This window comes from Filicampus tigris, chromosome 2 (genome assembly GCF_054856515.1).
Source record: "Filicampus tigris isolate MCC_2025a chromosome 2, RoL_Ftig_1.0, whole genome shotgun sequence".
In the NCBI taxonomy this organism is placed as follows: domain Eukaryota; kingdom Metazoa; phylum Chordata; class Actinopteri; order Syngnathiformes; family Syngnathidae; genus Filicampus; species Filicampus tigris.
In genome coordinates this window covers 8,262,099-8,288,450 of record NC_141218.1, presented here as the reverse complement: position 1 = coordinate 8,288,450, position 26,352 = coordinate 8,262,099, and the positions used below count along the sequence as shown (strand labels likewise).

At 48.8% G+C, this 26,352-nt stretch overlaps 5 protein-coding genes across 14 annotated transcripts in view; 3 read left to right on the top strand and 2 right to left on the bottom strand.

Moving 5' to 3' along the window:
• The window catches only part of mettl3 (methyltransferase like 3), a 22,052-nt gene extending 7,694 nt beyond the window's left edge, over positions 1-14,358 (bottom strand). For 2 of the 7 annotated variants that reach the window (XR_015082630.1, XR_015082632.1), the window contains exon 1: positions 190-1,297. Coding sequence is in view for 5 of the 7 variants with exons in the window: in XM_086017168.1 (XP_085873294.1) it covers positions 190-304 (115 nt within the window). In the remaining 2 variants the exon portion in view is untranslated. The other 5 variants (XM_086017168.1, XM_086017177.1, XM_086017185.1 and 2 more) reach the window with 5 other exon arrangements.
• ttc5 (tetratricopeptide repeat domain 5) lies at positions 415-3,334 on the top strand. 3 transcript variants are annotated; one of them, XM_086017237.1, is made up of 10 exons: positions 589-865; positions 943-987; positions 1,122-1,254; positions 1,336-1,547; positions 1,609-1,759; positions 1,844-1,935; positions 2,011-2,214; positions 2,546-2,760; positions 2,831-2,975; positions 3,063-3,334. In XM_086017237.1, the coding sequence occupies exons 1-10, from the start codon at positions 824-826 to the stop codon at positions 3,180-3,182; spliced, it is 1,359 nt and encodes a 452-aa protein (XP_085873363.1). In that variant the 5' UTR covers positions 589-823; the 3' UTR covers positions 3,183-3,334. The 3 variants fall into 3 exon arrangements, with proteins under 3 accessions (XP_085873353.1, XP_085873363.1, XP_085873369.1); XM_086017243.1 differs by lacking the exon at positions 943-987 and having other exon boundaries at positions 591-865; XM_086017227.1 differs by lacking the exon at positions 943-987 and having other exon boundaries at positions 415-865; positions 1,122-1,547; positions 1,609-1,935.
• LOC147151265 (uncharacterized) lies at positions 4,807-11,268 on the top strand. Its single transcript, XM_086017120.1, has 3 exons — positions 4,807-5,624; positions 7,421-10,515; positions 10,587-11,268. The coding sequence occupies exons 1-3, from the start codon at positions 5,549-5,551 to the stop codon at positions 10,740-10,742; spliced, it is 3,327 nt and encodes a 1,108-aa protein (XP_085873246.1). The 5' UTR covers positions 4,807-5,548; the 3' UTR covers positions 10,743-11,268.
• Positions 13,658-19,407, top strand: slc7a7 (solute carrier family 7 member 7). Of its 2 annotated transcripts, none has more exons than XR_015082655.1 (11): positions 13,658-13,787; positions 13,947-14,091; positions 14,573-15,199; positions 17,363-17,488; positions 17,591-17,735; positions 17,834-17,957; positions 18,034-18,137; positions 18,238-18,334; positions 18,418-18,567; positions 18,728-18,859; positions 19,114-19,407. XR_015082655.1 is itself a non-coding variant. In XM_086017210.1 (11 exons), exons 3-11 carry the CDS (start codon positions 14,710-14,712, stop codon positions 19,185-19,187), a joined length of 1,494 nt encoding a protein of 497 aa, XP_085873336.1. In that variant the 5' UTR covers positions 13,658-13,787; positions 13,947-14,091; positions 14,573-14,709; the 3' UTR covers positions 19,188-19,407. The 2 variants fall into 2 exon arrangements, 1 of the variants encoding a protein (XP_085873336.1); XM_086017210.1 differs by having other exon boundaries at positions 18,676-18,859.
• oxa1l (OXA1L mitochondrial inner membrane protein) lies at positions 19,408-26,352 on the bottom strand. The gene is made up of 11 exons (XM_086017055.1): positions 26,119-26,352; positions 24,664-24,795; positions 24,525-24,596; positions 24,231-24,450; positions 23,137-23,280; positions 22,967-23,052; positions 22,707-22,871; positions 22,535-22,639; positions 22,282-22,444; positions 21,982-22,062; positions 19,408-19,606 (listed from the first exon to the last, which is right to left on the bottom strand). Exons 1-11 carry the CDS (start codon positions 26,230-26,232, stop codon positions 19,494-19,496), a joined length of 1,395 nt encoding a protein of 464 aa, XP_085873181.1. The 5' UTR covers positions 26,233-26,352; the 3' UTR covers positions 19,408-19,493.

The following is a 26,352-nucleotide window of genomic DNA, read 5'->3' as shown; positions in this document are numbered from 1 at the left end:
AATGGACCCGATTCCAGCACTAAGAGCCCACCTGCTTTTTCCCTAAGTCGAAAGTCCACTAGGCATCACTAGGCCAGCAATGGATTCTCTTCAATTGAGATATTAACATATCGTAATTATTTGTTTTAGGCTCAAGTCGGTGTAAACTGTAAAATCCTGAAGGTGACAAAGTGAGATGCAGCATCTTACCAGCGGCCAGTTGATTCGCGTGTGACGTCGGCTCTTTCCGCCGTCGCTGGAGCCTTTCCCGCAGGGAGTCCAGCTGCTTTTTGTGCGCCTGGATGTTGCTCCATGTGTCCGACATGGCTAAAGTAAACAATGCAGCAGCAGCAGCCGTACAGTTAACTAAACAGCCATAACGTCGCTAATGAACATCCGATGCGGAATTCGCGGGTAGTCGCCGTGTGTGGTGCACAACTCAATGCTGTCCGAGTAGCATCACAATAACCCGTAATTTTCACAAACTAGCCAATTTTCGATCCAAAAATATCTACATCTGTTCCAACTATAACTTTGTGGAATCTGCTATTCGAACATTTAGAATCACGAATCATACGTCCAGACTTTAATAACTTGGAGATTAATTGTTGACAATGTTCCTCATCGGAACCATTTGGCAACGGCCTCGCCTCACTTCCGCTACAGCCGAAATCTAAATCCTTGTTTTGATCGCTTTGACAAAATTTGCACAAATCTTTTTTCCCCCTTCACGAGGAAATGAGTCGTTTCCACCCTCATCCGAATTGCAGAGTGTTGCTTTTAATGTTCAAGTCGTGACGTTTTTTGACAAGCTCAACTCATTTGTAGCAGACTGAGGAAGAAGATGGCGGAGGAACACGAAAGCAGCGATCTCCAAAATATAAAGGCAATTATTTTTCTTTGTTCCGACTGGTTATAAAGCACGCGTTGACATTGTGTTTTTTATGCCCACCTTTCACGCAGTCAACTTGGCGTCCCGAACAGCACCAAAACAACGGTTATGTTTGTGTGAGCAGCTCACGCTTTGTGAAGGCTTAGAAGAGTGCTTGAAAGCCACGTACCTGGACGCACCCATTAATTTGTTCAAACATGTATTTCAAATTAAAACAATGGCTTGGTATTTCATACTGTTGCTGTTCCAGGAGCTGGTGGATGAATTGTACAGCTACAGAGATTGTTACTTTGAGACCCACAGCGTGGAGGACGCAGCCCGGAAACAACAAGACGTCACACTCGAGTTAGAAAAGGTGCTGAAAAGGCTGCAGGAGAAAGAAGGTAAGGAGTGCGCCGTTTTCCATGTGTTTGACTTCTTTTCACGTTGCGCAATACCTTGTGCACGCCACACGTCTCCCCCAGATCGCTACAAACACAAAGCAGAGTTCCTGCTGCAGAAGGGCAGGTGCCTCAACGTTGCTCCAGATTTCAGCGCGGCCGCGGAGGACTGCCTTTCCCGCGCTGTCAAGCTGGAGCCTGGCCTGGTGGAGGGCTGGAACACTCTTGGAGAGCAGTATTGGAAAAAGGGCGACCTGATGGCTGCCAAGAACTGCTTCACGGGAGCCATGCAGCAGGTACACGACGACGCGGCGGGATGAGGAGGCGCGTCTATTCTCACCTTTGCACTCCTTTTAGAGCAAGAACAAAGTGTCTCTGCGCAACATGTCCATGGTTCTGAGGCAGCTCCCGGCGGCGGACAGCGACACGCACGGCAAGCAGGTTCTTGAGAGCGTGGACATGGCCCGGCAAGCTGTCCAACTGGACGTCGCCGACGGGACATCCTGGTGTGAGTGTGCCGAGCGTCCAATGGTTGAGACGGTTTTCAGATCGGAGCTCTCACTCTCTACCTGCTCCGTATGTGTCTTTGCAGATATTTTAGGCAACGCCTATGTATCCCTGTTCTTCTCTTGTGGACAAAGGCCGCAGTTGTCCACACAGGCTCTAAGTGCCTATGCACAGGCTGTTAGTACACACACATATACAAATGAATCAACAAATGAATCCACCATTGCTCAAGTGTCCCTCCTGCCTTACCAGGAAAGAGTGGACCGAGCCGCCGCTTGTTACCCAGAGCTTCACTTTAACCGAGCCACCCTGTTCCAGTACGAGGAAATGTTTGGGTCGGCGCTGGGGGGCTACAGCCGCGCGGCCGCCCTGGACCCCGGTTGGCCAGAGCCTGCGGAGAAGGAAAATCAGTTGATGGAGTACCTCAACAATGTCACAGAACTCTGCCAGAAAAAGGTGGGCACGTTATCTTATATCTTCATTTCCGAAGTACAACTTCGTCCTTGTGATATGACACCTTTGGTTCTGTCAAAAATAGGACTACATAAAAAATAAATATCACCTTTCTCCGATTTATGTGATTATCCCTCAGTATCATATCAGAGCTTTTATTGAGCCTAAAGCCAGGAGTCGTTGGTCCGTTCCCCATATGTATGTTAGCAGTTTTTCCAAATGAGTTTACGGCAAATGATTTTGCAGTCCCCAAGGTGTATGTTAGCCAAAGGAAAAGGCGGGAAAAGGATTTGACAATCCGAGGTTGAAGGGAGCTGTCGGACGGTGTTCGCAGGGGAAGGTGAAGGCGCGCCGTTTACGGACCATGCTGTCCAACCTGAGCACGTCGTCCCTGGGCCCGTGTTCCTCTCCCGACTTCCGCTCGTGGACGGGCCGCGTGGGCAGCCTGGAGCCGCGGCCGTCATCCTCGCTGGCGCACGGCCTCAACGGCGGCGTGGCCGCCCTGGGGAAGGTGGTGTTCAGTCTGGCGTCCCGAGCTCGCATGGCCTTGTAAGTAGGTTGCTTCCCTTCTCCCCTCCTTGTTGCCGCGCTGGACGCGCCGTCTGTCTTTGCTCTCCAGTACGTTTGGCATGGTGGACAGCGAGGAGACGTGCGTGGTGGTGATGGTGTACAACACGGCCGACAGCTGGGGGGTCCTCATCGGAGACACGGTGGTAGTTCCCGAGCCTCGGGTCAAACGACACAGCATCACGCACCAAGAGACGGTGAGCGTCGGTCATATGGCTCCGCCGCGGAGCGGTCAAGCGTGGCTGACGTTTCGTTGTTGTTGTTGTTTTTTTTTTTCCCCCCAGTCGTTTGACTTCAAGAGCATCCGCGTGGACTCTCCTTTGTTCCTCATCGTCAACGGCAGGACACAAAATGCCCAGAGTCTCATCGTCACCTCCGTCAGCTACAAGCCTCAGAGTGAATGAGGACTGAATGCGGCAGACCCGTTTCGTATGTTGTTTTGTACATAATGCCCGGCCGTCAAACTACTTTTTCTTTATACTGTATTTATTTGAGTGTATGTTGTTGTCAAGGCATCGACTGGTTGCAAAATAAAGTTGAATGTGCCATGCTGCTAGATGTGGTCCAATCATTTGGAGGTTTTGCTTGGATTTAATACATGCTCAGTCTTGAGATTTTCCAACTATTTCACACAAAAACTGTCAAGAGTTTGTCGACGTTTGTTTCTGAGATTGAAGATCATGCTTGAAATCTTGAATTGGCTGACTTCAATGCAACAGCACTGCACGTCTAAAGCAAAGACAACTGCTTGCATCATAATTTGCGAGTCAAAACGTTTGATTCGCGCCTCAATCGAACATCGAAAAGCAAAACTGCTCACAAGCTTTTATGCGGCACAACGCAGAGCTGTCAAATGTTACGGAAATCAGTGAACACCAACTCGCTACGCCCGTAAAAAAACGACCCCGTTAGTCTAAGTTCTGCCAACAAGCCGAGAATGCCCAACAGCAGACGAGGGGCCGGCAGTGGCAGAAGGGGCCCGGTAGCTGGGACATGGAGACGGGACCACCCAGCCACACCCCAGAGGATTCACGGGCAGCCCTCCAGCACTACCCACTCGCTCAAGGGCCACAACCGAACAAATCGGCAAGACACGCGGCAGCCCCAAGGCCACCTCGCATGCCAGGCGCAGTCCACCCCGGTGTCCCCCAAACCACGTTCCTCTCAATCCCAGGTTAGAGGGCAGCATGGGCGAGAACTCGCGCACCCCCAAAACTACCCTACACAGACGTGAGCATACAGCCAACACTTTGTTTTTCCATTCAGCTCCTTGTTGTCTCAAAACAATCAAATGTGTTCTTTCGTGATTCATCGACAAGTTGTTACTTATACTCACTTTCTTCCGCACAGGATGGAAGATCCTCTCTCGTGACAACCTCGTCTTTCTGCTTCCTCATTAACTTCGATGATAACCAATCTCTTGAGGTGGAAAGTCAGCAAGTACTTCTTCAACAGACAGACGGACAAAAATAAAAAATAGGAAAGCAGCGTTTGAGGAGACCCGGAAAAAATCAACATCTAATCAAGCCAGGAAGGAAATGTGACAGAGATTTCAAGGTCTTGTTGTTAGGGCGTGGCAAGTAATCAAATCATGAAATATAAATATAGTCCAATTTGCCAGAGCAGTAGTGATTTAAGTAGCGCAAAAGGAAATGTGAACTAATTAAATACACCCGCTATGTACAATATTTAGCATGCAAAGAAACTTAATATGCAGGGTATCTTTGTTTGCATCTTTAGCCTGGCGCTCACAACATCTTTGTCGAACCACGATGTCTTTGTCTTTCATTTGCTTTTCACTTAGATGATGAATTGGCAGCTGAGGTTAGTGCATTTCCTCGCACAGGTCCAACGTGTCCCCACAATCTCCTTTTCCTCATTTTATCCAAAGCTCCGCACGGTACGGGTGGTGAGAGAGGGAGAAGGGGTGGGGGGGGGGCATTGTGCAGTGCGCCACGGGATCCGGCCTAAGCTTTATAGTGGGGGGGGGGGGGGGGGTGCTCACTCAACTGTGTCCTGCACATCATTGTCACACATCTTGCCATCTATTCGCTCGCTGCCATTTAAATCGAGCTCAAATCTTAGGAATACGAGGCCGTGCGCGCGCATGTTGCCGCACGCGGGGCCGCGCTCGCTTCACAAATTGGCTCCAAAAAGCATTTGGAAGTCTTTATGTCACTTTTGGCTATTTGAAACGCGGGGAGTGGGGGGCGGCTGCGCCCTATGTGGAGCACCTGTTGTAATTCTCGTTGCCTCCATTTCTCCCGCTGCTTAATTATCTGTCCGCACTTTGGCTACGTTTGGTGAAAGAGCAAAAGTGAGACAAATGACGCCGTACGTGGGGGGGACAAGAGAAGGAAAGGAGAGAAGAGAGGAGGGGAGGCTGCGAGTTCCACGCCATTGAAATGCAAATACGGCAGAACAAGGAGTGGTTGTGTGTGCGTACGTGCGTGTGTTTGTGTGTGTATTCGCTACACGTGCATGCAGCAGGGCAAGCCGTGGGAGAGGAGGGGCGCAAATTGGACAAGTTTTTTTTTTTTTTTTTTTTGTGAGGGGGGTGAGGAGACTTTGGATAAGCCACACATACACTGCAGCCTCTTATGACGACCTGCAAGAGCTCCTCTCTCCTCTCCTTTTCTTTCCAAAGGATTCTTTGAAGGGAAACTTGCAGGAACTTTCGGAATCTCTTGTCGTGGATGCATTTGAGGAGTGTCGCCAAGCCATTGGCAACAGCCACCACCCTCCTCCTCCTCCTGGCTTATCGTGAATCATGTCACGCCGGAAACAGAAGAGACCCCAACATCTCGTCAACGCCGATCCGGGGGGCCCGAGGGTGCTCGCTCACGGTAAGGAATCAAACGTGGGAGCATCCGTGTGTCTCTGCGAATGTGTTTCTTGAGAGTCTGCGTTTGCCGCTTTGGGGCCCTGCTCATTGGAGGCCCTAAAGCAACAGGCTGCTGAAGCTTTTTGACGGTGTGTTGTTGGGGACTTTGGGGGGGGGGGGGGGGGTATTCTTGCACCCTTCTTTCTATTGTGCTGATCTTTCAATGGCGCCCCCTTGCTCCCTTTCTCCTGCTTCTCTACTTCAAGGGAGCTCAAACTTTGTGTCCAGGCTCCAGGGAGACATTTTTCAAAGGAAGTCCTCATAGGCTTCCCGGCAATTAAACAAAACTACTACGTGGAGAAAGGTGACTGTTTTTGAGGGAAAATCAAGTAAAATGTTACAATAACAAATTCATATATTCTTTTAATAGAAGAAAGTAGTAATGTTATGAATATAAAGTCGTTTGTCCACCCACCCCAAGAAAAAGTCATAATCCTAACAAGAAGACCTATTTTGTCGATTTAAAGTCGTACTCCTGAAGAATAGTCGCCCCCAAGATAAAGTCTTCATATTATATTAAAGATAAAGTTTAATGAAGGAAGGCAGTCATATTTTAACAAGTGAATTTGAAAAATACATTTTTTTGTCTCGTAATATTGCTCCTTGTAAAAAAGGTGTGTGTAAAAAGTTACACACACCTTTGTTAAAAAAGTGATTTTATAATAGTAATATGTTCTTATAAAAACAAACAAAAAAAAAAGATTTCTCCATTTGGGAATGTTAGATTTACAGAATGCAATGATATCGTATCAATCGTATCAGAGCTTTTCATTGGTCCAAAGCTAAGGTAGGGTTGATTGTTTGGTCCTTTTCTTTTTCCAACGATACAGCATAATGCATTGCTAAATATTTTGCGGACCCCCAAGCTACTGCGCAGTCCAGGTCCCCCAGTCTGAGAATCACTGATCTACTGAGCGTTAACTCAAGGGTTTAAACACTTACATTGAACTTTTGCATGCAAAATATATATATTTTTAAAATAAATCACTTCGCTCTGCAGGAGGGAATAGTTAAGTTACTCTCTCCATTGTTGACCCCCCCCCCCCCCCCCCACACACACACACACACACACTTTGCTTTTTTCTCACTCTACGCTCTAAGATTCTGAAAGAATTTGACCCCTGAGCGGCAGAGGTCAGATGAGTTGACCAATCAGAATGTGCGGACAGTGCCAGGACCCTCAGCCTGGCCTGACCCTTGACCTCCTCTGTGACGTAAGGGGGGGAAGGGTGAATGGGGAGATGAAAGACAGGGACAGAGCAGGGTGGGGGAGTGGGGGGGTTTAAGAGGGGTTAGGGGTTGTCTTGGTGATGCCCATTGTCCTGGGAAATGTGTTGCCTTGACAACAAGGTGGACTGGGAACTTTTTTTTTTTGTGTGTGCGTTTGAGGGCTTTGAGACAACACACACACACACACGTTACAACGTGATTATTCAGCACTGTTTCTTTGGAAGTTGATACAGTATTACTTAACCCTTTAGGTGACTTTCACCTCAAGACAAACTGCTAAGGAAAAACTATTATCAGAGATGTAGTATACTGCGGGTAACATGCTAAAGCACATGGTGCCCAACAATGGGGTCAGGCCCAAATAAGTGAAGATGACGACACACAAAATCAGGTGAGTCTGTTTCCGTGCCTGAGCAAATGAGCCTTCGCAAAGAATATTTGCGGAAAAGATGGCGCTGATTTTGACCAAAAGACAAAAGCGTGCTCGTATATTTAGCTTTTCCGGGCTTTCAATTTCTTTCCTTTCAGATGACCTTCTGTGCATGAAGTCGCCATCCACCTCTCTGGGGTCCGAAGTCACCTCATCGGGGTCTTCTTCCTCCTCCTCCCCAAGCTCACTGCAAGACTGCCAGCCCCCTTTGGCCCCTCGCCCATCCCCTGGCGGGCTCCACGCACCCTCCTTGCCCAACGAGAGCTCGCCGCCTCCCCACTGGCCCAACCACATCGCGACCTTCGCTACCTCCCTGCCAAACACTCACTCGTCCCTCTCTCCGGACTTCCCTCACCCGTCGCTGTCTTCGCAGACGCACTCGCCTCCCCCTTCGGGTCAGACCTCCGGCTGCCAAGCCCTGTCGCGTTCCACCATGGCCTCCCCGACGATGGGCGTTCCCGCCGCCGCCTCCGCTACCTCCTCGACCTCCTCCCAGTGCCTTCCCGCTCAATGCGGCCGCGACAGCCCGCCTCAGCACCAGGCCTCCAACTTGTCCGGCCCCCAAGTTCTTCAGGTGCCACCCACCCTCGCAGTACTGCTTGAGGAGCTTCGGGTGTTACAACAGAGGCAAATACACCAGATGCAGATCACCGAGGAAATTTGCAGGCATGTCCTGAAGCTCGGAGGCGTTGTCCTGGGGCAGGATGCCAACCTGCGAGGCAGTGGGTCCGAGAGCCACCACAAAGCGACATCTTCGTCGCCGGCGCACCCATCAACTGCCACGCCGGTCGCCACAACTGCGGCGTCGCTGTTAACTGGCCTTCCGGCATCCCTTTTTTCCCAGCCACCTCACTCCAAACAAGGCACCCCGCAGGTCAACGGCAGCAGAACGTCGTCTTCCCTATCGTCCGCCGTGTCCGGCGCCTCCGCGGCCTCCCTTCATCCGCTCTCCTTGTCTTTGGGTCTGCCGCCGCGCTCCTCATCCAACGCGGCTTTATTTGCTCACGGCAATGGCGTGGGCTTCCCTGCCGGCGGCCATTCACACGAGCTCCCGTATTCGTCCGCCCTAGGCTCGGCCTCAACGTCGGGGCGACCACAGCACATGTGCCGTTTTTGCGGCAAGGTCCTGAGCAGTGACTCCTCACTGCAGATCCATCTGAGATCGCACACGGGCGAGAGACCCTACCAGTGTCCCGTGTGCCTGAGCCGATTCACCACGCGGGGAAACCTCAAAGCTCACTTCCTGCGCCACCGAGAGCAGAACCCGGAGCTTTCCCTCTCGCTGCTGCCCCCCGCGCTCTCGGAGCAGACGCCGAGCGCCTCGGCCTCCAGCGTTGTCCAGAGGAGGAGGAAGCGCCGAGCCGACGACGACGAGTCCTTTCACGGAGTGAAAGGAAGCGTTCCCTCCAGCTTGACGGAGAATATGGCTTTGGGATTCCTGTCCAGCACATCCCCACGGCCGTCTCCTTCCTCTCTACCTCTGCCTCCGTCCGTCGACATGGCGCTGCTGTCGACAGCCCATTCCCTGCTACAGCTGAACCGGGCCTCGGCCGTTGCCGGTACGCCGGGCACGGCGGCGCCTGCTTCCACATCGTCCCTGTCCACTTCCTCGCTGGCAAGTCACTTCAAAGGGGTGAAGCAGCAACGCTTTGATGAAAACACTCCTCCTCATTCAGCCCTCCACACACCCGCCTCCTACTCGCAAGTGGCTCACCTCCCCAAGATTCTCTTCCCGGGAGGTGCCTCCCCTCACCACATGGCGCTCCTGAGGCCCGCGGGCCACCCGTCCGCCTCCCACCTCACTTCAGCGCATCAGCTCCCTTTCCCTTTCCCGCCATTCCCGAAAGCATCCACCTCTTCTCCCTCCTCCTCCCCCACCACTTTGGCTCAGACCTCAGACACCTCCAAACTGCAGCGTCTGGTACAGAAGCTCGAGAAGCAGCCGCAGGACGGAGCCTCATCGTCCTCCGCCACCTCGCTCACCCTGGCCGAGGCCAACGCGAACGGCCACGACCCGACCGGCGCTTCCAGTGCCTATCGCAGGGAAATGTTATCCACCCTCGGCCTCGGTCCCAATGCCAGTCAAGGAGTCCCAGGCGCCAACTTGACCGCCGCCGCCTCCACTGCTTCCCCTCTGCCCGCCGCTCAGCTGGCCAATCAGTGCGGAGTGTGCCTGCGGGTCCTCAGCTGCGCTCGAGCCCTGCGCTTGCACCAGGCCACTCACCTGGGAGAACGGCCCTTCCCTTGCAAGCTCTGCGGTCGCTCCTTCTCCACCAAGGGCAGCCTGAGAGCTCACCTGGCCACCCATCGAGCCAGACCGGCCAACTCGCGGGCGCTGAACTCCTGCCCGCTGTGCCCGCGCAAGTTCACCAATGCCTTAGTGCTTCAGCACCACATCCGCCTGCACCTGGGAGGGCAAATACCGCCCAATGAAGACGCAATGCAAGCGGAGGACGGCGCAGAAATGGAGAACAGGGTCTTTGTTGACGAAGCGGAGAGCGACTTGGATAGCTCGGCGTCGCGAGTTCAACAGCTTGTTCCGCTGGCTCTTACAACTACGACCTCCAAAAACGCCGCCGCAAAGACAGTCACATCTTGTGATGTCAAGATGGAGGAATCTGAAGGCTCCGCACCCAGCGTTAGCCCACCTCCGACCCATAATCCCCGCTTGGCCGGAGCGGAAGACCCCCTGGATCTGAGCGACAACAACCTCGATGACGCTAGTCCCTCGAATAACTCCCAAGAGGAGGCCCACGCTGATGCGGCAAGCCCTGGCAAAGACCCCTCAGCTAGCTCGGGTTCTGCCGCAGCGAACGGCAGCGACGGCCCCGTCTCCTTATGCGTGTCAAAACCCGACGAGACCGGCAAGGTTGGCAACAACGATAGCTACACGTGCACGGCGGCTACAAATCCTATAAGTGCCCAAAGCCCTCCAGCCAGCCCGGCGACTTGCAGCTCGGCGGCCGACATTAGCGCCCCGCCGGAAGTGTCCCAGAGTGACGGCGAGAGGGACAACAACAACGCGTTCACGGTGCCACCGCCTCTTACTGCGGCAGAACCGGAGAAAGAGAGTTCAGAGAGCCCGGAGCCGCCTGTCACCGCGTCGGGGCCGCGCTCCCAACATCCCCGCTCGGACAAACCTTACAGCTGCGCCCAGTGCGGAAAGCTGTACGCCAGCCGCAGTGGCCTAAAGGTACTAACTTTTTCATCGGGAAATCGAGTAGCATGATGCGCTATTAATGCGGGACTGCTTCTCATTCGCAGGGTCACATGAAAACTCACCCCGGAGCTTTGGCCGCCTCCTCCAAGGCTCCGAGCAACAAGGGCGACGCTGCCGAGGATCCAAGCTGCAAGGACGAAAGGAAGGAGGGCGGCGCAGATCCGGAAGCTAAGCTTCATTGTGATGAAGCTGCCTTTTGAACTTATGGACAAGACAACATAAGATAGTATAGTACGTACTCTTGACGGGCTAATGTCTTTTTTTTTTTTTTTTCTAGTCCCTTCATCTCTTACAGGTGATCGATGTAGTTTGTGTTGTAGCGACTCGCTTTAGACTGTTTTTGTTGTATTTCAAAGAGCACAGCGAGGCCTTATTCTCGACACAGTGGACAGCACATCAGCACGGTCAATATTTGATTCGAGCGTACGCCAAAAGCAGCCCGATGACTCTCATACGGGCACACTCGAAAATACGACCGACCTCCTACGCCTTAACTTCCACGTTCTTCTTTGCCTTGTTCGTTTCACTGTGTAATTGTGACGCTGCTACTGAACGCGTGTGCCGCTCCGGCATCTCCAGCCGTGAATGTGTCACCATGAATGGATAATGCTGCTTGTGATGATTGTTGACCAGGTAACCCCCAAGCAGTCCAGCCAAATGATTGAAAACTTTACACGCTTTTTATATACATGTTCCCAAGGTAATAAAACAATGGCCACGTGAAAAGCGGATGTGCTGTGTTTCCTATTTGTCGTTGAACACTGCATTAGCAAGAATAGCGTAGCACCGTGGCTAGCTAGCTATTTAGCTCACATTTAAGCTCAAGCAATGATGTGATAGTTACTCATAAATTAATGAGATAACGCTGTTGTTGCCGATGTATTTGTAACAGCCACCAGAGGGCATCATTTTGTGGGATTTGTGGACTGCTATGATATGGTATGATTTCCAAAGCAGCCTTTCTTAGCATTCCTATTTGGGTTTTTGAGCAGGTTCAATGTTGTATGTGAATGGATTGGGAAGGGGAGGAGAGTGAGGAGAGAGGGGGGAACGTTCCTTTGTCTGCACCTAATTCAGCTTTTTCTTGCCCACAGTGCTTTTAATATGTTCCCCTGTCTGTGTGTGTGTGTGTGAGTGTGAGAAGAATAATCAAAGCCTGTGAGGGTGTGATTGTGTGTGCAGCTGTAGAGGCCATCACCTAACCCCCCCCCCCCTTAACTTCCCCCTCTCTGTGTCATACTTTTTCATGCACTCTCTTTCATTTTCGCTTTCATTTCACTCCTTCGCACCCCCCCTCCCCCCTTCCATCCCACCCGTGTAATGAGCTGACACACAGGAAGCTCTAATCCCCACACAATACCACCCCCCTCCCCTTCAAGCCACCCTGGACCCCTAAAGAGTGACTGGGAGAAGGATGGTGGGGGGGGGGGGGGGTGTCGTCAAGGACGGACCTGGCCCAGCTGTCCCCAAAATGGCCGTCTTTCATCCTCACGGTTTTCAGCCTATATGGCAACCGGTCGCCATGGAAAGAACGAGGATGGCGAGTGGAAGCAAAGGCGCTGAGATCGCCATCAAGTGTTTCTCAATCGCACGAGCAGTCAATTCAATAAACATTCCTCAATGAAACACACAATCACACAACTTCAAACTAGATCCAAAGCGGACGTTTTGAGTAAAGGAATTTGCAAGACACAATTGGAAGAAAACCCCAACATGGGGATGTCCAAACTATGGCCCGGGGCCATTTGCGGCCCGCCATCCACTTTTCAGCGGCCTGAGGCATACACTAAAAATGACATTTGACATGGCCCACAAGGCTAGTAAAAAAGAAAGAAAAAAAAGAATGGCGGTGCGTAAAGTGAGATTACTATTAAATTGGTTTACATACTGTACAGCTTTTGTAGGTATGCAAAGACACAAACTAGTTACGACTACAATGAAAACACAACATAATTCAATTTTAGAAGCAAAAATGGTTCTTTCTGCATTCTGCTGTGTCAAGGTCCAATTTATGAACGTATCACATTAATCATCCTCAAGTAACTATGTTAAAAATTGTCAGCTTACTACTGTTTGCTCTTGTTTTGGTACTGAGTGTGGAGATGGGATTTGGTGACTATTCAGTGCAGGGGTGGATCGAGGCTTGCGGCATACAGGGCCGTTGCCCCACCCCTCCAAATCTTAAAAAAAATCCTAAAGAATGTATTTTATCACCTCTAACAGAAACGGGTTACGTAGTTTTTCAAAATACCTACAAATTATAAACAATATACAATTGCTTGCTTAGCTGATTTTAACGTGTTTAATAAATTGAAGTTGAAGAATTTTAAAGTGACCTTTGCATCCTTGCATTGTTTTGATGGCGGCCCTCAAATGGAAAAGTTTGGACATTCCTGCCCTAAAACAATCCTTTACAGTAGCGATTCCCAACCAGTGCAGATTAGTAGTCAGAATTTTTCTAATTTATAACAAATGACGTATCTTTGTCCATCTATCTATGCCAGCGATTTATAGTGACAGACAACAAATAAGTGATCTTCTGCTCAATTGAAGAAAGTATATAATTGACGCGTATCCACTTTTTGTGATATTTTTGTTTGCCAGTGTGCCGTGAAATTTTGAAAACTTAAAATATGTGCCTCTGTTCAATCAAAGATGGGAATCACTGCTTTAAGTACATCAGTGTTTATGATGACTGTCTTTTTTGAAGGGCCACTAGAGGGCGTCATGTTCCGTGTTCTCATTCTGTGGCCCAGCCTGATACAAAGATTATGCAAAATCATTCAGTACACAAACACGTACAGAATATAATTGTGTGCTTGTATTTTCTTGGGAAGTTTAACTGTGACTTTAGCTGTTGTTTTTTTTTTTTGGTGAAGATGATGAGAAACAGTAAACACCTTAACATCCTCTTGAACTGAGTGGCAGTAATAATTGTGTGGAAAGGACCCCCGCTAGCGCATTATTGTTGTCAGGTTTGATGTGTGCTATAATCTCATTAAAATCAGTCAGGAGACACACAGACAGTTAATTGTGACAACCACTCCGCCCCGCACCCCCCACCCCAGCCCACCACACGCCTTTTCTCAGCAGAAAGCATGAGTGTATAAAAAGACTCAAGTGCACTAGGAAGAGGAAGCAGGAGAGGAAGCGCACACAGCAGCTCAGCAAAGAGCAACAACACCGCACTTGTTTTTTTTTTTTTGTTTGTTTTTTGTTAGCCATCTGCAAGGACACTAGACAAGGTAAGCTTTCTGGATAATTTGATTTTTGGCGACTTTTTCTTCTCCCTGAATCCCTGCGATCAAAGTGACATCCTATTTTTAGACGAGAAATAAGTACCACGTGAAACCCGAGAACAATCGATGATGGGGGATTGATCAGTATTTGTTTCTCTGATAAAGAGCCAAGAGAGAATCTAACCTTGAGTAGGTGGACTTATCAGCGCCTTCTCTGGACCTTGCTCCCACGCGTATGCGGAGAGGCTGTGGCACCACTTTGATCACAAGCAAAGAAAGTCCTGGGCAGCGTCTCTTCTACGACTGAAAGGTAACAGCTTCTCCTCAAGCAACGCATCATGGCAACACCTTCTCCTCTCCCGGGACTCTTTCCTGCTCTTCATTTGTCAAAAGAATGCGTGTGGAGACAAAGAGCTCATTTTAATCAACTGTAAAGAGGCGCGGTATTACTATGTGCTTACTTTCGCAATCTTCATCCATTCAGCGACTGGAAATCTTAAGAACGGGAACAATATTTTAGATTGCAGGGTGAAGAACTGCGACTCGTCATCAAGCTCCATTTGTAGTTCCTGGCGCTGGTGGGGTGGGGGGGGGGGGGTGGGGGGTGTCTGTTGATAATGAACTTTGGAAAACATGTGAGTAGTCAGCATGCTGACACTGTGAAAGCGTTTACGGTTTGAAAAAAGAACATCGTCGGCAGATGAAACGTCTGAGCAGAAAAACAAGCAAGGCCGTTTGCGGTCCCCACGGTTAACAGCATCCCTCACGTGAACTTGGGTTTTTCTCCACAGATGGCAGGAGACCATCTCAGATAGCCACAGACATTTCGGAGAGCCATTCGGCTTGGGCGGGTTCGGATCCTAACCAGACGGCTGGATAAAAAAACTAAAAAAAAAAAAAAAAACAGCCTGAGAAAAACACAGACAGGATGTCCTTTAGTCCGCTTCCAACAGAAGACCCCTCCAACGGGCGCACCCCATCGATCAAAGCCGAGAAATCCCAGGAATCCATGAAGCTGAAAAAGGAGATCTCCCTTCTCAACGGGGTTTGCTTGATTGTGGGTAACATGATCGGCTCGGGCATCTTCGTATCGCCCAAGGGCGTCCTCATCCACAGCGCTTCCTACGGTCTGTCGCTGGTGGTGTGGACGGTCGGCGGCATCTTCTCTGTCTTTGGGGCGCTGTGCTACGCGGAGCTGGGGACCACCATCACCAAATCGGGGGCCTCCTACGCATACATCCTGGAGGCTTTCGGGGGCTTCCTGGCCTTCATCCGACTGTGGACGTCGCTGCTCATCATCGAGCCCACCAGCCAGGCCGTCATCGCCATCACCTTCTCCAACTACATGGTGCAGCCCATCTTCCCCACCTGCATAGCGCCGTACGTGGCCAACCGGCTGCTGGCGGCCGCTTGCATATGTAAGTAGACCCCCCCCGCCCACCCCGTTACACAGAAGTGAAACCGCATTGGAAGAAGGAAGTCTGCCGCGGGGCCTTATGTTCCTGTTTAACAATCCTGGTACGACTCACGCTCTTGGCTTTTTTTTTTTTTTTTTTTTGCCGTGGAAACGGCAAGAAACTTCCTTGGTGAACAGCTGACCTTTCCAAGGCGACAGAAAAGAGCAACGCTGACAAATTGACCAAAGTATTAAGAAACACACGTGACATGCTTGCTAAGCAAAAATGTGCCCATGCTCGGGCTACCGGAGGCCTAGAAAACCCGAGGCCCAGACGCAAAGCCAGAACTTGCTGCGGAAGTCTCACAGATAAGACTTCATAGGCGATCACTTGGAAAGGAGCAGCACTTGCACATCCTTAAAACGTTTTTTTTTTTTTTTTTTTTTATCACATTCACACACACGCACGCACGCGGTGATAAGGATAGCTGATAGCTGCAAGTTAAAGTCCTTACTGAGCTGAGACTCTGACCCCAACAGCTCAAACCCAACACAACAGTCCGGAAAACATTCTTGTCTTCCAAGTATCTTAGAGGGGGAGTCAACCCAGACATATTTCTATGTAGGCCCACTAAATTGAAACACGGCATTCTGATTAATATTGCGTTTGTTGAATATGGCGACAAAATCCACCCGTTTTTAGCCATCTCCGGGGGCGGCCATTTTGTCACTTCTGTCGACTTAAAATGACTTCACAACCGCTCAGGGCTCAGGTAACGACCGATCACGGCTCGGCTTCAGAAAACAGGTCAGCGGTGATTGGTCGTTACCTGAGCAGTTGTGATGTCATTTTCAGTCGACAGAAGTGACAAAATGGCCGCCCCCAGAGATGGCTAAAAATTAACTCTTATTCCACAAACGCAATATTTATCAGAATGCTTTGTTTCAACTAGTGGGCTTGCATAGAACATATTCTTGAAGAAAATACGTTTGGGTTGACTTCCCCTTGAAACTTTAAAATGTTCTTTTTTTTTTTTTCACCTTTCAGGAATGTGAGCTTATTTATTTGAAGTCGCAGTGCTAAACACGCCGTTGGCAGCACAACATCAGATGATTGCTTTAACCCTTTCATGCATAGTGGTCACTACAGTGGACAGCTATTTAAAAGTTGCTTTCGCCTATATTATTTAATCTAAATTAAAAAAAAAAATTGTAACCCTTTCATGCACTAATTATGATTTAATCTTATTATTTAAAATATAAATATATATTTTTTTTATGAATGAATATAGGCGAAAGCAGCTTTTAGTGACCACTTTGCATGAAAGGGTTAATGCACTTTGGTGGGACTCTCGGGCTCACTTTGTCCTGGCCATTTTTAGGCCAAATATATGCAGGGCATTCCCAGACTGAACCCCAAAATAATCACAGGCTGGATGAGTGGGGGGGAAAAAAAAAAGTCTCGAAAAGACACAGAAGATCTGCCATTTTGATATGAAGTGGCTATTTTAATCCACAAAATTTGAAGCATTGCGTATGGTTGGAGCCTGGCATGCTGGTATTAATTTTGGGCATTTCTACTGACGCGAATTTCCTTTCGCCCATCTGGCTCGCTTCCCGCAAAGCAACACGGCCAATTGTGAGTCGCAAAAAGCAATCATAAGTGTGAATAAAGTGCAAAACTAATACAGCATCTTCCCAGCAGCATGCGAGAGACCGGGCTGCATCTCCCGTCCTCTCAACTTGCAATCCGATCGCCTTCTTTCTTTTCTCTCGCAACACGCCTCTGCTTGTGTCGCGCCTCTCGCACGACCTCGGCATGGCCCGTTGTTGCCTTTGAGCCCCCTTCCCGCCGAGTTCCAACTTCTTTTTGATCCGGGGAGCTGCCAACGTGCCGGAAGGCGATAGCGTCGGCGTGGACCTTTGGTGGCCAGTCCGGAGCACAAAGTGGTGCTGGCGTGTTTTGGTTTCGGTCTCTCTTTGGCCGAGGAGAAGGAGAACAACAAGGTGTTTGAATGCACGCGCCGCACTCTGCCGTTTCCTGCGTCAGCAGCAGCTGCAGCAGCAGCGCTTCCTACGGCACGGAAGCGCAGGGCAAACGTCAGCAAGCATGGGTGTTGTTGAGTGATTTGATGGCGTCTTGTCGTAATATTGTGGTGAAAAAAGCTTTCTGTGTCCCCCGCAGGTTTGTTAACCTTCGTCAACTGCGCCTACGTGAAATGGGGAACCAGGGTGCAGGATTTTTTCACCTACGCCAAAGTCATTGCCCTCATTGCGGTCATCATCACGGGCCTGGTTAAGATCTTCCAAGGTTCTTAATAGATGAATGACGCTCAGTTGCGCTTATTGATCATCTGATAGGCGTCAAGCGTTTTTTTTTTTTGTTTTGTTTTTTGTCTCCTGCTTTCCATAGGTCACACACAGAACTTTGAGGACCTCTTTGATGGATCGTCTCAGGATCCTGGAAACATCGCTTTGGCTCTTTACTCGGCTTTGTTCTCCTACTCCGGGTGGGACACGCTCAACTTTGTCACCGAGGAGATCAAGAACCCAGAAAGGTACGTGTGGAAAAACATCAACGTAAACAAGTTGATACGGAGAGCTGCGCTGCCCTTCCACATTAAAATGACCGAGGATCCGTGCTGCCGCCTTGCAGGAATCTGCCACTGGCCATCGCCATTTCCATGCCCATCGTGACGGTCATCTACATTTTGACTAACGTGGCCTACTACGCCATCCTGCCCATGAACGCCATCTTGGACAGCGATGCCGTCGCCGTGGTGGGTGACGAATCTCATGCCTTCGCACAACGATCTCGGTTATGTCGTCACGGTCGTGTGGCATGTCCGCCCACAGACGTTTGCAGACCAGGTGTTTGGCGTGATGAACTGGACCATTCCCTTGGCGGTGGCTCTGTCCTGCTTCGGAGGACTCAACGCCTCCATCCTGGCGTCCTCCAGGTGAGTGCGGACATGCGGCTCAAATTCCCGCCATCCATTCCCGTGGTCCATATTCCATTTTGGTGTGTGTGTGTGTGTGTGTGTGTGCGCGTGTATGAAGGCTGTTCTTCGTGGGCTCCAGAGAGGGCCACCTGCCCGACTACCTGTGTATGATCCATGTGCACCGCTACACGCCCATCCCAGCGCTGCTCTTCAACGTTCGTCACCTCCACCGCACTTTTGCCCCTCGCCGCCGCATCGAAATATCACTCGGCTCCTCTTCCTCTCCTTCCGCCTGCAGGGCATCATGGCGCTTATCTACTTGTGTGTGGAGGACGTCTTCAGGCTCATCAACTACTACAGCTTCAGCTACTGGTTCTTTGTGGGCCTTTCCATTCTGGGGCAACTGTACCTGCGCTGGAAGCAGCCAGACAGGAAGAGGCCGCTGAAGGTAAAAAATAAATAAATAAATAAATAATGAAACCTTTTTTTTTTTTTTAAAGAGAGTTGAAAGGCTGTCCCAAAGGCTGCGCCATCCCTAACTGCCGTTCGCTTGCAGCTCAGCCTTGTCTATCCCGTCATTTTCTGCCTCCTCACCATCTTCCTGGTAGTGGTGCCCCTGTACAGTGACACAGTCAACTCCTTGATTGGCATCGGCATCGCACTGTCCGGCGTACCCGTTTACTTCCTCTGCTGCTACACTCCGGCCCACAAGAGGCCCGTGTGGATACGGAGCATCATTGGTAAGCTAATACTACCGCAAACATGAAATATCCCAAATATCAGCAGACAGAAACGTCACATACGTCCGAGACCAGTCAAAATATACTTTTCCGTTTTCCTGCTCCGCGATTGTACGGTGCCAGGAAAAGAACCCCATCCAAGTTTTCCCTTTTCGCAATGTATCACGTGAACGAGGAGGAACCGCTTTCACGATTCGGTGCGCCTCTAACCCAGATGCTGTATGTGTCCCATTTTTTTTTTTTTTTTTTTTCAGCTCAGTCCGGGGTGCTCATCCAGAAGGTGTGCTTCTCAGTTTTAACAGAAATGGACGTTGACCACGATGACTGAATACGCGCGCACCGGCACAAACGCGCACGCACACCTCTTGTGGTGAAAGTTAAGTTTTCTAGGCGAGATTTTGTGTGTGGCATCACGTGACGAGAAAAGATCCGTTTTAAAATGGACTGCTTCTTTGAGATGACAATTGTTATGCCACTCCAACCACTGTTGTTCTCTCCAACACTGAGAGTGCTGGCGGAGCTATTTATAATAAAACGATGAGAAAGGATTTGTGTCAGGTGCTTTTCCATTTTAATGCAAATAGAATTCATACAGGGCGACGACATTGATCAATAAATATGCACGCGACACACTTCATCCCATGATGTCCTTCCACGGCCTCGTCTTACTTGTGGCCTTCTCATCTTTGGTGGATGGTGTGGGGGGCTGCTGCAGAGGATTGTGGGTAAACGTCTGCCTCAGTGGACCTGAGAAAGAAAGAAAAACTAATAACAGAACTAAAGAGAAACGGGGAACATTTTAGGGATGATCGATTATGGCCCAAAAAATAATGAGGATTCTTTCTTCTTTTTTTTTTTTTTTTTAATCAATATTGTAATCAGGGTTACTGATTGCAATTACTCATGTTAAACAAAACAAATGCATTTTCATTGCAAACAATACATATGCGGTTTTCAAAGCAACGTCAAACTTGGAATCAGAATAAATGTTTAAAAAAAAAAAAAAAATCTAATTTACCCAAGACTTAAAATTTACCTACAACTAATAGGATGCTATTACAAACTGCAACCACAAACTCACGAAAATGGATATTGATCCTTTCGAGGCAATTTTTGCAGTACTTCTCTCGACATGACTCGCTCGCATCAGTCAGGGTGCACTCCTTTTTATTTAGACAGCTTCATAAAGCCTTAAGCATACGTTTGTTTGACCCCTGGTGCTTGGTTGACTACTAGTTAGCAAGGTGCTTCATTAGACAGTCATTTAATTGTGCAAGCCAAAATGATGATCGCGATTAAAAATTGATTAATCGAGCAGCTCTGGAAAATGTAACCTTGAGTGACGTCCACCCAGCAAAAGCTCCAGGCCCACATGACTTCAATCACATAGTCGATGAACGCCTGTCAAGAAGGTAAATCAAGCACTTACTAGCTTTCTCCTAACTCGTCTTTGCAAAGCCTAACAGTGAGAGAGGAAGAAGAAAAACTCACCCACTATCGATGGCAAATCGTGCTCACTCATTCCGAAGGACAATTTGGCAACAAAATGATTCTTTTGTTTTCGGCTCAGCTGCTTCTGCACCGGTGACAAACCTGCGACTCCAGCTGCTTTATTTATGTGTATTACAGTGCTGATTTATTTGTATATGTGCAAAGTGCAAATGAAAAGACTCCAGGCTGACATCTGAGCACATAATTAACTTTGAATTACACAATATAGTGCCTTTCAAGACACCCAAGCAAACTTCGATGTACAGCATACTGTCCACTTGCATGTAAACGTGTATTTCCAGAAGCGGCTTTCAGTCTATCTTCTGTTTTTTGGATTCGATAGTGCTTATTTTTTTAATTCTGGAAAATGTCCATAATCCTTTTGGAAAATGGATCGCAAAAGACAGGAAACACACATCATTCAAAAAATGAACACGGCCATTATCGTGGGCGGTGCTTTACGGCAGTGAGAGAGAGCAATTCAATACTTTTCCACTAGATGTCGCAATTAACCTATGTACCCACCTGTTGCCGTTAACACAACAGAATAGGTCAAGGCACACAAGACTAGGGCGGTTCGATTTTGCCTAATAAGACAATCCCGATTATTTTCTCTCAAACCCTTTCTTTGAACTCAAAATGCCAGTCAATTTAACTTAATACAAACAGAACAATCAATTGGGATTAACAGCATTTTACTTACACAATAGATTTCAGATCTGTTCTTAATTAAACCAATAGTGAAAGAAGAAAGTGCATGTACGATCTGAAACAAAATCATCAACATGTCAAGTCTGTAAACCAAACAAACAGTTTGTCAGCAAGTCATTTTGCCAACCAGCTAGTGACTAGCCTTTCACCTTTCTCCCTGGTCTTACTTTATCATAAATCAATGGTTAGTCCAAAACTGTCACTCAATAATTCAATCTTAAGTATGCGAGCACCGGCTAGCCAGCGGTCCGTTGTAGAGAAGGAAAAAAAAGGGGACACCTTTCAGACGTTGAGTTACTTGCTCGCGGGTTGTATTGTACATACGGGGCACACACTACACTACAGACCTATTTTTGCCCGATTTATTACCTAAACGCTCACAAATAGCAGAATCGCCGGTAGCCATGGATGTTGTCGTGGTTTCGGACTGCGCGCTCGTGGGTGGAAGCGGAAATGCAGAGGAAACTACGGTGGCTTAGATACACCAAAAATAACAAAATAGAACGTGCCGATTTAAAACGATTTTAACACCCGTTTGATCCAGAAAATTCGGTCACGGTTCAAAATCGCTTAATCGAGCAGCCCTACACAAGACTAAGTCCATTTGTAAGTACCGATAAATGGAGACAAGTGCACCACTATTTCAGTATACCGTATATTTTTTGGTGCGTTTTTGTATTTGTTGGCTCAGCCACAACATAAAATGTGTCAAGCAGATACTGTTGAGTGCCTATTTCGTGTTTCTTGATAAATTGATTTGTTATTTTTGATTTTTTGTCAGAAAATAATTAACGGACAATACAAGCATTTTTACAATTGAGTGATTTGGATAATGGATGGACGGGTGGATGGATAAACATCTGTTTTCCATTTTGTTTCCTGGTGTATATCAGGACAGCATAAGTGCACGGGGCACTTACCTTTGGCAGCCAGGTCCAGATGATTTTTGATGCGTCTGTCCCGCTCTTCCAGCTGCTGAGCCAACTGTGCGTTCTTCCATCCTGGGGGACACAGAGCAAACATTTAGCTAGGTTGGGAGATGACCACTCGACCACTGAGCCGCGCCGCGCCAAGAAAGCGAGTCTCTTTGTATTTGGAACGGCTCTTTACTTGTGAACTTGCGTAGCTGAGGACATCCCGCGCGTCAATGGCAATTGGCTGTATGAGTCAACTGAGCCAATTAGCGTGCTAGGTCAAGCTAACGTCGCATTTGAACGGACCTTTCTTCATGCTGGCGATGAAGCCGTCGTTTTGAGGCAGGTCCGAGGCGGGGTGCTTGATCCTCTCCGGGATACGCAGCTTGTCTCGGACCAGCGGGTGTCTGAGGAGCGCCACTTGAGCCAAGGAGAAGCAGTTGGAGGTGATCCAGTACGTGAACACGGCCTGAGGACAAAGCAGGGGGGAGGGCTCGCCTTTCATTTTCGCGCCCGGGCACAAGGGCAAGAAAGGCGACGGCGGCGATGTCGACCTCACCGTGGGGAAGTTGATGGTGAGTGGGAGGATGACGAAGGGCATGATCCGGAACACGGTCTTCATGGCGCGCAGGTTGGGGTTGTCCACGCCCGACTCGGCGCCCAGCTAAGCGCAAGAGAGAACGTGTTGACGGTTTGAAGGCGACAACAAGAAAGGCATTAGGCGCTCGTACCTCCAGGATGAAGAACATGGTTCCCGTGGCGGCCAGGGGCAGGAGGAAAAAGGGATCGGCCGCCGTCAGATCCGGAAACCACAGCGCGCCTCCTGTTTGCATGCTAGGCACCGGCAAGTACGCCATCTTCCTCAGCGCCATGAAGAAGGAGATGAAGATGGGCGCCTTGGGAGGTGGACAAAAGTCATCCAAACAGGAAAAAAAAAAAAAAAAATCTCCAGATAGTGGTGAATAAAAAACTTTTTGAGACAGATACCGACCTGCACGAGAGGAATCAGGAAGCCACGGAGGGGGTTGACGTCGTGCTTCTTCTGGAACAAGGTGAGGTCGGTGTAGGCTTTGGCGACTGCAAAGTACCAGCACGAGCGTCAGCGCACGCAAACACGAGCGGAGCGAACCGCACAGGTGGGTGGAGCGCCGCCACGTTTACATTCAAACTTGTTCCCGCTCTGTTTGGCCTCAGTCATCCTGCCGCTGAGTCGGCTCATCTCGGGCATGACGTTGTTGAGTTTGGCCGCCTCCCGCTGGCCCTTGACGATGACGGGAAAGATGGCCAGGCGAGCCACCACCGTCCCTGGCGACACGCAAACGGTCCACGTTGGTTCAAACGCGAAAGCTGTGATAGGTTTTTAGCTGGCGCGTAACTACAGTCCTTGCCGCCTTACCCAGGTTGCGTGTGACTTTTCAAATGGATCGTTTTTCAAGTCTTGAAGCCCTTCGAGGCTGGCTCCCAGCTACACTATATTTCTATTTCTACCTGCTTACTCCCGACAAGCTTCTCTGCTGTCTGAGATCTTCCGGCAGGGCCCTGCTTTCTACGTAGTTCCTGGGGCCCAACTGGAGCATTTGCTGTCAGAGCCCCGAGGCTCTGGAACATGCTTGTGGGAGGTATTAGGTCAGTGAGCTCAGGATATGCTGGTACAATCTATTTTTATTGTAACACCATGGCTATGAACTATTTTCACATTTTCATCCATCCATCTAAACCATTTTTTTTTTCAAACTTCTTTGGGTCAAGGCGCATTTATTTCATTGAAAAAAATCCCGCGGCGCACCAGCAGCTGAAATTGTGAAAAAACAAAAGCCTATTTTAACAATATAAGTGTTATATTGTTTATATAAGCATTTTTTAACATTGAAGAATGACGTGATATGATAACGTCTTGAATAGGAACCAAACACAAAGAAAAAAGTGTTTTATAATGTTTCATATTGATAGTGTGAAACATGGGCCTGTTCGGATAAACATGCATCACTAATTCGCTTGTCTCTAAACAAAGACAATTAGCTACCTCCTGCTGCTGCTGCTGCCACCTGCTGGTATGGAAGAGTACTACAATGTAGTAAAGACACAATTACGCTGCCGGGCTAGCGCCCGCACAGGCCCCCTAGTTAGATAATTGACAATATAACACTGATCTAAACCACTTCTCAGTCAATTCAATCGGTTCAATAGAGATTTTACTGCCACGAACATAGGAGCTGTGTTTTCAAAGACGTGATATACAAGTTGTTCTCGCTTACCGACAACGATGGCTGCCCACCAGGGCAGGCCCATGTCCATGTGCATGAACTCAAGCAGGTTCTGGATGACACCCACCGGAGTGTGGCCAGCTAGGCCCAGCTCGGCCAGACGGGCTTCCGGATCGGCAGCCCGCAGGACCTCTGCCACGTCTGGAGCCGCCTGCGTCAAGCACGGGGCCGGTTCATCTCCCGTCGCCACGGAAACAGGCCCAAGCGGGACCTGGAAGCACCGACCACGTGTAAGGTGACACTTTGGCCAGATGGTCCCACTTTAGATGTCGTCGTTCTATCCACCTGTTCGGGGATCGTTCGTTCAAGGACGGCGGCGTGGTTGACCGCCACCAGGGGGCCACCCTCAGTCACCATCTGGGTTGACCAAAAACACCCGTTCAGAAATGTCAGTGCTTGTGAGCGCATCAGTTTGCCAACTGACCTGGGTGCTGTTGTGTCTCACGGCCACCCAGAGGAGCTTGTCATGGCGCCGCCTGCGCAGCAGAGATGTGGCACCGGTGGCCCAACTGTTCAAGTCCAATGCCGTGTGCACATAAGACCTCTGGAGCCAGCGCTAGTTTGGTGGGAGGAAGAGCAACAGGCTATGGTAAGCAAGTCAGTGCTTCGCAAACATTTTCAGAAAAATGGCAAAAATGACTGCAAATGAAATGCTGAGCAGGCAGGATTCAAGAAGGGAGTGATGCCCAAAATATGTTTTAATTTCCACCCATTTATCCAAAAGCATTACATTATTTCAAATTGACAGTGCAAAAATGCTCGGACAAATAAATTATGATTCAATTACTGGTTTGGTCCATAACATGTCAGAAAATAGGCAAATATGTTGATCCTTGTTTTCCAAAGTATAATCAAGTGTTTTATTTTGATTCAACACAAAATAATCTGTTTGCTTTCATGGAGGACAACAGAAATGTGACATTCTATATTGAGAGGCTGAAATTCAGAGCAATTGGACAATTTTGAATTTAAAAAGTTATCTAAATGGTGCATCGATTATCAAAAATAATTATTTATTCATTTGATATGGGTTGGTTGTCGATTAATTGTTGCACCTTTACTCAGCAGCATCGTGTCTGCAACGAAATGCAACGAAACCAAAAGTCAGATGAATGACTTCCGCATCAATTAAGTGGAATTACTTTCTTACAGTTCAGTATCAAGGATTTGGATTTAATTTCACATTATAACGTAGTACAACATTCAAATATGAAACTTATCACAGTAAAATGTGAAATTTATGAGGGCTGCATGACTCAGTGGTAGTCTCCCAACCCAGAGGTTGTGGGTTTAAGCCCTGGCTGTTGTTGCCATGTTGAAATTTCCTTGAGCAAGATACTGAATCCCCAGTTGCTCCTGATGCTGCGCCATCAGTAGGTACTGTAGATGTCATGTCAATGTGGAGCACTTTGAGTGCCTTAATAGGTGGAAAAGCGCTATACAAGTGAGAGACCATTTATCATAACGTGATATTGAACTTTTTTTTTCTTGGTTTGACAGCACTAATCTTTCGTGAGTGAGTTGGCTGTGCCTCACTGTGGTTAGTGATGACGGACAAACTTGCTTCAGAGCGCTGTAAAGTCAGGGTTTTACATTCAAAACCTGCTCGGGCTGGGATTCGAACTTATTTAGGTAACCGACCTTATCCGATCTATTGTGATTATAACCGGGGATGACAAGTTCATACGAATTCTCCTTAATAAAGTCGTCCGTCGGGTTTGGTTGAGTAAAGTGTGGTGCTGTCTGATGTTCCTGTCAAAGTCACAGCCAGCCTGACGGACGGTAATGCTAGACGGCTAGCCGCGTAAAATGCCCGCTTCGGCTTTCTTCCACTGACGGGAATGAAACGACATGAAGTAGAAAAGCGAGGGAAACATACGTGCTTCCAAATGTCCGGCCGAGGTTGCCTGCCCGCGTTGTGTTTCGCACTGTGTGTGAGGACGAAACGTCCCACGACACAAGCCGAAGTCCGTCCATTCCTCATGGCTGCCATCTTACTAAAGGAAATGATTTAACTACGGAACCCGAGAAGGCGGAAGTTTTGTTTTTTTGTTATTTTCTTTTTGTTTATTGACCGTTTCAAAATACAAAACAGACATTAAAGGATAAACGA